At 36.3% G+C, this 10397-nt stretch overlaps 1 protein-coding gene across 1 annotated transcript in view; it reads left to right on the top strand.

Moving 5' to 3' along the window:
• The first annotated feature begins 1462 nt into the window (after positions 1–1462).
• FDX1 (ferredoxin 1) overlaps positions 1463–10397 on the top strand; it is a 28605-nt gene continuing 19670 nt past the window's right edge. Inside the window, exons 1-2 of the mRNA XM_008589520.1 lie at positions 1463–1883; positions 4392–4516. Of these exons, the coding sequence (XP_008587742.1) occupies positions 1876–1883; positions 4392–4516 (133 nt within the window). The 5' untranslated portion in view covers positions 1463–1875. The remainder of the gene's footprint in view (positions 1884–4391; positions 4517–10397) is intronic.

Genomic DNA, 10397 nt, shown 5'->3' with positions numbered 1-10397 from the left:
GGGACTGTCCATGTAGAGTGTCCACTCTATTCCCTATGCTGCCCAATGCTGTCTTCTAGATGGTAAAGGGTTAATAAAAGCCTCTGCATTCGAGTGGTAGAGCAGGGGTTTTAACTGGACTTTGGCACGCATTGTCTAACTTCCTTAACTTCCTCAATCCGTATTAACCTCAGTTTCCTCATTTGTCAGTGGAGGATAACAGTAGTATAAACCTAATAGGGTTATTTGAAGGATAAATGAATAACACAGGTGATACAGGTGGTCTTGCGTCTGGCAAATAAGTGAGGGCTCAATAGATGCCACCTGTTAGGCTCACAGTGTTAAGCTTTTGTATTAAATGTTGGCAGATGTGAAAATTTTTCCCCAAATGTGGTGAAGTTTTATATTCCAGGGCATACTGGTTTTTGAAAGACACGGTCCCCTTAGATGCACTAGAGATGAAATTTATTCATAATTTCAGAGTATAGCAACGTAGTGGAGATTTATAACATGTAGATCTCTGAATAGCTCTTCTGACCCCATGATATAGTGTAGCAGGAAACAAGAATTGGACAGAGAGTGTGTTGGATTTGTATGCTGTTTCTTCTTGAGAAGGTCCCTGAGAACAGGGTCTAGGGCTTATTCATTTTTTCTACCTTAATTCTGTTATGTAGTGGGTGCTCAGTACATTTTTGTTGCACGTACTATGGGTGAAGTCATAAAAAAAGCAAGCAGGATTTGTCCCTATTTTTCTGCCTTTGAACTCCACCTGTGTGGGTGCCTTGCTTTCTACAATGGATACATTCTTGGAAAATTGTGTATAAATCGGGACATGCATTGAACGTGTTTGTTTAGCTAATATTTAAGGGAACATGAATGCTTTTGTAAATGGGAATTATTTCCTCCAGGTTTATTGTTTGGATTTGGATATGTCAAGTTGTCTTAAAAGGGAGCACTTCTGTTTCCTCATAATCCTGCTTTCCCACTTGCTGGTACAGTTCCTAATATAACGTCATTGTACTTCTTATAGACTTTGGAGCTGCAACTAGATTTTCCAGCTGCTGTTTTCTGAGACCTATGCTGTCCAATATGGTAGCTCCTAACGACATGTTGCTATTGAAGTTTAAGATAATTAAAGTTAAATAAAATAAAAGATTCAGTCTCCTAGTTACACTAGCCACATTTCAAGTACCATACTGTACTTAGTAGTCATAGTGGCTAGTAGCTACTGTATTGAACATGGCAAGTATAGAACATTCCTGTTATTGCAGGAAGTTTGATTGGACAGAGCAGTTCCAGAAGCTGTAGTTCTGACTTTGAAGTTAGCATTTAGATAAACTATCAGTAATTGAGAGTTAAAAAAAAAAAAAACAAACCAAAACCCAAAACCTTCCTTTTATTCTTAAAAAAATAAAAAAAAGAAACAAACTAACCCTGACACAGTACTTTATATTTTGCAGTGATTTAGGTTGCAGAGGGCTTTCACATAAATTATTTCACCTGATTCTTAAGACAATCCTATGAGGGAGGGGAGAGTAACATAAGTGGGAATAAAATTTTCATATGAAGTATCTGGCAAAACTAGGACTAGAATTCAAGTACTTTCTGTGTATTTGTCATTTGAGCACCATAATAGTTGATAATTCTTTAGTCCATACTTTAGTAAGTATATGAAAGCATTAGAGAAGCTATGGGAGTAGGGAGCCCTAGACTGGGCCCTTTTCTTGGGCCCAGTGCCCCAGGTTACACTACATAGTGAGAGGGTGGGTGTCAGCAGCTGTAACTAACTTCCTTGTTAGAAGCCTGCTAAGAATTGCATCATAGCAACCCTTGGCAGCTTTGTGAAAATGTCTGCTGTGGTGGTGAAGAATAAATGGTAAAGGATGGTAAAGGTAAATGATAAGGTGAGTAAAGGATAAGACGTGAAGAAAATACTTGTTTGTGGTGATGGCTGTTTGATTGGTGATGACAGAAGATTTAGAAGGTTCATGTTTATTTTCCAGTGCATGAAGTCTTATCCTTCTTGGGAACAGCTAAAAGCTTTTGCTAGTTCTTAGAACTGGGGGGAAAAAATCTACAAAACCCACCAACACCAATTGTTAGTAGTGAATGGATAAAGTTACTTAGGTAAAGTACAAGTGTTTAATGCTTTAAAGGAACAAAGTATTTCCACAGACTTTCTCTTTTAATTCTCAATTCTTTAAATTAAGTTCTTTAAATTAAATTCTTTAATTCAAGCTTGCTGAAGTCATTGTTATCGCCGTTTTAGCCATAAGTAAGTAAGTTAGTGGTTTCCCATGGTCATCTAATAAATGTATGTTAGAACCAGAACTAGAATCTATAGGTTCTGACTCTTAGGTTCCATACTCTTTCAACTACAGAATTACCTTTCCTCATTTCTGCTTCCTTTCCTGTCCTTTAATAAAGCTAGTAATACTCTTACTCTGCAGTTTTTTATAGGGCTGTACACTTTAGTACAGAGCAGCAGGTCAGGCTTCTTAGCAGCAAAAGGGCTTCTGCTTTAAATAAAAGTTAATCAGGGTTTGAGTTCTACTATATATTAGGTATTTTGCGTACATTGTTAAAAATATAAGGTAAATGTTGTCCTGATTTTACAGAAAGGAAGGCTGATGTAAAACAGATTTCAAATTCTTTTGCTGCTTAGCTCTAGAGTGCTCCAGAAGGACAGCAATCATAAAGCCTCTGGGTTTCAATAGTACGTATAAATGGTGGAATTCTTCCTATTATATTTCCCATAGTTTTAGACGCCAGGCATTTGTCAATGACAGATCTCTAGACTTGTCTACTAGGCTTAGACCCATATTTTAATCAGGCTTCTGGAGTTCCATTATTACATTAAGCAGGTCTAAACTTGAAGTTATTTCCATCTTCTCCAAAGCTCCTTCTCCTCCTTTCTTAACCCCGGGGTACACTGTACCATCTAATTGCCGAACCTGCAGGTCTCTGTTATTTCTTCTTTCTTTCTATTCGCCTTGTATAGATGGTCACCAGAACCTTTGATTTTACCTCCTGAATCTCTTACATCAGTGTCTTCCACATCCTTGTTTGTGTTCTTTTGATAACCTCCATAGCGGTCTTCCTGCCTCCTGGGTATCTTCATTCTCAGCCATTGTGCCTTGAAAAAAATGGCAGCTGTCTAGTTGCAAATCATGAGTAATGTTTAGATTACTTGTTATTAAAGCATTTTTTGCTATGAAAAGAAGTTGGAGACACAGGCCCTTTTGAGGAGCATTCACACACACACATTTTTGCTAACTTTTAATTAATAGAATCCTCTTTTTTTTCCACTGTTATAATATCAGGGAGGGCGTTATCCAATGTGTGTGTGTGTGTGGGGGGGACTTTGGTTGCCTCATTTGTGAAATGAAATAATTGGCCTTGGTAATTTCCAAGATTCCACTGTTATAATATCAGGGAGGGCGTTATCCAATGTGTGTGTGTGGGGGGGGGACTTTGGTTGCCTCATTTGTGAAATGAAATAATTGGCCTTGGTAATTTCCAAGATATTTATAGCTATGAAATGATTTAATTTGAGGTTTTACTTAGTTTTCTTTGGACTATTACTATCAAGTAGTGAAAATTACAAGTAGTTATTTTAAGTTTTGAAGTACATCTTTTCAATTATGAGATAAAAATTAAAATGACCAATGGTGGAAGATAAGGATCTAATTGCTAGTATAATTTCTTTTCCCAAATTTTGTTGTGATATTTGTGAGAAGGGGAAGAAATTTAAGTCAGCTAACGGCTAGATAATATAATACCTTACAATAAGTATGTAAGGAGGTATTTTTTTTCTTTTCACAAATGCAAATAAATAAAAGCCTTTGATGTTTGAGTACACAATGTGGACTGAAATGGGATGTTCATATACTCAGAAAACTATCAAACTGCTGCCTCTCAGCAACAGTACCCTATCAGACATTTGCATAGCAATCACCCTGTTCATAGCAGAATGATTTGCTTTTTTAAAGCTCACCCCATCCTGGTCTAATCATTTATGATCACATTCATAGAGACATTGTTTTTCAGAAAGCTGTGTGAGAGCAAAATAGACTTCATGAGTGATAATGATTGCCAAATGTTTTCACATAACTGACCACTGGGGAGGAACATACTGCAGACCACCAGGTAGCCTTGGACAGGTAGTAGTTGCCATTTCCTTTAAGGTGATAGAGCTTGTCCCCTGGTTGGTGGGTAGATAGATAAGCCTTTGATTTGCAGTGTCTTCTTGCTGAATAAACTTTGCAAAGAAAATACTGTAAAAGTATAGACTCACACCCCCACAAGTACGCACGTGTGCTATGTCTTTGATCTTACAGGTTCTTAAAACAATCATTTTAAATTATGTTTTGAACTTACTAAAACTACTGAAGGACTTCTTCCTTTTCCAGCTCGGAAGATAAAATAACAGTCCACTTCATAAACCGTGATGGTGAAACATTAACAGCCACAGGAAAAATTGGTGACTCTCTGCTAGATGTTGTGGTTGAAAATAATCTAGACATTGATGGTTTTGGTGAGTATGGAACATTTCTTAAAATTCGTAAGTGAAACTATTGAATATGTTTCAACTTTTTTTTTGAACAATTTTAACTGATAGCTTGCTATGTAAAATATTTAGGATGTGTTAGTGTTATATTCTCTATAAAAAATGATAGAATGACACTGTTTTTCTGTTCTTTATATTTTTAAATAGCTATGTGGCCAGAAATCTACTGTGGTCTCATTACCTTGCTGTTTACCTGTGTGGTGCAAAGTTGAGGGTAGAGAGTGGAGTTAGATGATACCAGGTTAGAGATTATAAATGTGATATATCACAAAAGGTTAGTTAAAAAGTCTTAACTTAATCTTTAATTTGGCTTACGTTCCTAGGAAGGGCAATTTATCCTAGAAAGTATTTTATTTAGAAAGTTTTTATTTCTAGACTTCCAACCATATTCCTTAACCACATGTATAAAGCCTGTGTTTCAGCAACTACCATCTTACACTTCCTCAGTCATAGCCTGTATATTACCTGTCAGTTTTGCTCAAGCACTGTCTCTGTCTAGAATGGTACTTCTCAAAGAGGGTTCCCTTGACCTTTAGCACCAGCATCATTGGGGAAATGCAGATTCTCAGGGTCCACTGCAGACTTACTGAGTCAGAAGGTCTCGGATAGGGCCCAGCAATGTGTGTTTTGACAAACTGTCCAGTGTGACTTATTTGTCTGTGTGATTCTGATGCATGTTTAAGTTTGAGAACCACTGATCTAGAATAAGGTCCAAGCAGCATATCTGACTATGCTTCTATCAAGGCACAGTTCACATTGCACTTTTAAGAACACTTTCTAGATCAGAATTTCTCCTTCCTCCATTTTTCCATGATATATTAAATCTGCCTCTCTATGCTAACACTTGTCATAGTTTTCCTTTTTAGAGGGTATACCCCTCTTCCTTATTAGATTGAGTTCTTGAAAGACTATTAATCACTTAGTCAACCTCATAGAGTAGTTTTTGTCCAGGTTGGCACTCAGTAATATTTGCCGAATTTCTAAATCTAATTTTTTCCAGTCTCAGGGTAATTATAACAACTACCATTTGGTTGTATACTACATTTCAGCATATGTTATCTAAAGTGGATTTTTTTTTAACACTCCATTTCGTAGATGAAGAAACTAAAGACTCAGAGAAATTAATTTTCCCTGGGTCATAATGCAGCAAATGAGAAGGTTAAGTCCAAACCTAAGTCTCTAACTCCTAAGCCTCTGCTTTTTCCTGTATGCTGTGTTCCTTAAGAACTGTCTTTTGTGTGTGTGAACTCCTGTTAGAGAAACTGGGTGATGAAATAGTTGATATAGTACTGATTTTAAGGTGTTTTATGTTCTAATGCAGTTGTTTTTGGGATTGAGTTTCAGAACTGCTCTACAGAACTTATAAATGTGTAGACATCTGTGTTCTATTCTAGATGGTACAGGGAGAGAGAGAGTAATTTTGCAGGTATATTTTTAAAAAGCTCTGTATGATTCCGATCCATACCAGGATTGAGAACAACTAACTTAGTGAGAAAACTCATTGATAATTTGTATATAATATATGTATTTTAAAAGTTCATGGAAAGATTCATTTTACTTTTAGTTCTATCTTTCCAAGAACTTGTTGAAGTACCCTCATATAATTGATCTCCCTCATATGAGTTCATATTCAGCTATACTTTTAATTAAGCTTAGTTTTACTGAATTATTCTTTTACAAATGAAGGGTAGTTCACAGCACAGTAATTGAGGGTAGACTCTGGAATCAGATTATGGTTTATAAACCAACATTGTTGTTTACTAGCCATGAGACCTGGAGCCTGTAGGAAGCTACTTTAGCTTCTTTATGCCTCAGTTTCCTATTCTGTAAAGTTGGGTAATAATAGTTCTAACCTCATAGGGTTGTTAAGGAGAAGTGAAATACTTAGCACAGTACCTACCTTGGAAAAAAACTGTAGGATTTGTGGCATTTTAACTTGGCCTACTCTTATTCTCCCTTTCCCCTGCAAAATCTGTAGTAGCCTCGAGAATCAGCAGCCTTGTAACTACGGTAACTGTGATAACCAGCAACCTTGCAGCTTCTGGAAGGGCAGACTGGGTCTGAGTTCCTTAAAAAGTTCCATCCCCAGAACATTGTCACTATTTGACCTGTCTTGCAGCTTTCTGGAAAAGCTCCGTTTCAGGGAGTTGATGTTTGACCTGCCTCAGAGATTGCTCTGTGGGAACATCTCTATCCCCAGGGAGTTTGTCTAAAATTCTCAGCTGTAATTGTTTAACATTTTAGCTTTCTGAGCCTGTGTTACCAGTTGAGCAAATAGGAGCCTAGACAAAAATTTAAAAGGGAGATGTAGGGAATGAGATGTCCATAGTGAGCTTTAAAATACACTGGGGATCTAAAAGGTCGTGTACACGTGTAGGACTGTGCACGTACCCAGGGAAGAGTTCAGAGGCCCCCAGTCTCTCATCTGGCTGACTTTGAGGTCCTGTGCAAGCAGGAAGTGAAGGCTGACAGAAAAACATGTATACTGCTTTAGTGTGCCCATTCACACAACAAAGCCTTTGGCAAAGGATGAAAGACCTCCTCATGCAGAATATTTAAGAAGATTTCTGCCTGGTCATTTAGTTGAGCTCTAAGCTGAGTCGAGACTTCCATAGTTGCCCACAGTGAAGAATACAGACTTTAGAGAATTTGTCCGGGAGAGTCACTAGAGAAACAAATAGCAGCAACAACAAAAAAGCCAGTAACGACAGCAGACCTGGGGGAGGAGGTAGTGATATTGATTTCCGGAGTTGCCACATTATGTTATTTAAAATGTCCACAGTGCAACAAAAAATTTGAGTCACACAAACAGGAAAGTATGGTCCTTACTCAGGAAAAAAGCAGTCAATAGAAACTGTCCTTGACGAGGCCTAGATATTGGACTTACTAGACAAAGATGTTAAATCAGCTATTACAAAAGTTCAAAGAACTGAAGGAAACTATGTGGAGATGTTCTTTGGCATTTCCCAGATCTGTATATCTGTAAGTGTGGAGGCCATTAGTACTGGCTGTGAGCATATATAAAAGAGATAGTGAACATTGTTCCTGCCCTTTAGAAGGCTGGTCTTTTGTGCTCTATCTGCAAACCTATTTCTGTAAATTTTCACTTAGGAAAAGTCATGTATATGAGATTATGTACTGCAGAGATATTAGTAATAGTAAAAGATTTGAAACAACCAGAAGCCCATCAATAGAGAACCAGTATATAGTGATACAGTGGGATATCATATGGTTGTGTAAACAAAAAAAAAGGAAAAAAACATATCTGGATGGAGTTTTTAAAAACGAATGTCAATGGTTACCTGTTGGTAGGGGAGAGGCAGGAGGGAGATTTTCATTATAAAGCTTTTTATACTTTTGATTTTTAAATAATGTAAATGGGTTACCTACTTTAAAAATGTATTTAAGGGCCGAGCCCGTCGGATCCTATATAGGGATGACCGGTGCGCTCACAGCGCTCACTGGCTGAGCACAGTGCAGCTGGTCTCAAAAAAGACAAAAAAAAAAAAAAGAATTTAAGAAAAAATATAGAGGAGACAACCTAAATGTCTAACAACAGGAATTAAGTCTATGGCAGCATTTCTAAATTAAAGAATAGTATGCATCTTATGAATAATGTACACAGTGAGTTTGTATTAACATAGGCAGATGCTTGTAAGTGAAAAACACACAATGTATTTAGTTGCTTTCAGGTTTTTGAAATACACGAAAAAAATAGTAGGAGAGGTATCCAAATATTTAATGCTGTTTTTCTCTTCTTGATCTGATTGTGGGTTTTTCATCTTCATTCCACTTTTCTGTATATTTTTCCTATTGTGACTTACTACTTTAGTACCCGTAACTTTAAGTTACTGATCTTCCCTGTGCCTCACTTTTATTATCTATTACATGAGTTTAATAATAGTACTCACCTCATAGGGCTTTTGTAAGGATTAAATGAATTAATTGTATGTGTTCATAATAGTATCTGACACATAGAAAATGATTTGCATTACTGTATTTTATTATATAAAAATAATACAGATATATAATGAAATACCACTTTATACCCATTAGGATAGCTAGTCCCAAAAAAAAAAAAAAGAAAATAGCAAGTGTTGGCAAGGATGAGAAGAAATTGGGACTCTCATGCATTGCTGGTGGGAATGTAAAATGATGCAGCCACTGTGGAAAACAGTCTGGTGGTTCCTCGAAAAGTTAAACATAGTATTACTGTGTGATTCAGCAATCCCACTCCTTGGTATATACTCAAAAGAATTGAAAATAAGGACTCAGATACTTGTATGCCAGTGATCATAGCAGCATTATTTCCAATAGCCAAAAGGTAGAGCATCTCAAGTGTCCCATCTGTAGATGAATGGATAAACACAATGTGGTATATGCATACAATGGAATGTTATTCAGCCATAAAAAGGAATGAAATTCTGACACATGCTACAACACGGATGAACCTTGAATACATTATGCTGAGAGAAATCAGAAACAAAAAGACAAGTACTATATGATTCCACCTTCATGAGGTACCTAGAACAGGCAAATTCATGGAGGTAGAAAGTAGAATAGACATTATTAGCAACTAGAGAGAAGGAGGAATGAGGAGTTATTGTTTAATGGGTACAGTTTCTCTTTAGTATGGTGAAAAGTTTCTAGAAATAGATAGTGGTGATATTTATATACCACATTGTGAATGTACCTAATGCCACTGAATTGTACACTTAAAAGTGGTTGAAATGGTAGGTTTCATTTTACATATATTTTATTACAATTAAAAAATTGGATTGAAGAATTACAAATCTTATAAACATAGAAGAAAACATTTTAATCTTATTAAAAATCCAATAAAGAAAAATTTGAAAATTTAAAAAGCACATGAAATAAAAATCCAATATTTTGGATTTTTTTTTTTTTTTTACTCCCTATAACCACTAATACCTTTTCTATGCTTTGTTAAAAACACATACATTATGATTACATTTTATGCACATATGAATTATGTAAAATAAAGGCAATATAAAAATATTAAAGTCTTACATACAAACTTGTGAAATTGTTTGAATCTGTCAACATTTTTAAAATGTCAAGAGATTTGCTTAATTTTAAAGCTGACAGTTTTAGAGAATTGTAAACCATATCTGTGCTAATGCCATATGGTGGAGCCACTTTTAGCTGATAGAAATATATCCTGGTCTTTGATAGAAGTGGGTGAACCATGCTGTTGGTGGCATTGGAACTTGTGACTATTATGGTGTTGAAATATCTTAATATCTTGTAATAGTGTTCACTAAACTTTCATTTAATGATGGTGTAGTGGTGAAATTTACCCCCAAATCAATAACTTTGAAATGGAAGTTAAGCATGATTTAATACTATAAATGTTAAACAATCCACCCTGCCATTCTGTACTGTTAATTAATGAGTAGATGCTCTATAGGCAAAATAATGCTCAGAAAATGATTTTAAAAAGGCATTCAAGTAGGAATTCCACACCCCCATGTTAAGATTTTATTTACAAAGCTTTTTTTGTTGTACAGAAAGTAAAAATGCTGTTACAGTCTTGGTGAAACTGGTAGCCACACATGGTTGACTCACCAATCACAATATCCATGCTACAGCAAGGGTCTTACACGAAAACCTAACAATGCGTACAATTTTGTTGAAGTCCCCAAGCTTGGTGGTGGATTACCGAGAATGACTAAATGGAGGAAGGCAGAATGTCACAAAAACTATTCTTTGGCTCTTTGGGTGGGTGGGTGTCCTGGGGTTTGTATCGCAGTCCAACCAGTCCTCAACAGTTCTGTTTTTGCAGGTCGTTTGGGGTCTTAATCATCTTCTCCTTCATCATCTGTTT

Source organism: Galeopterus variegatus, unplaced genomic scaffold (assembly GCF_000696425.1).
Source record: "Galeopterus variegatus unplaced genomic scaffold, G_variegatus-3.0.2 Scaffold5496, whole genome shotgun sequence".
Classification (NCBI taxonomy): Eukaryota; Metazoa; Chordata; class Mammalia; order Dermoptera; family Cynocephalidae; genus Galeopterus; species Galeopterus variegatus.
Note: the sequence above shows the minus strand (reverse complement) of the source record. Positions and strands in the feature narration are given on the sequence as shown.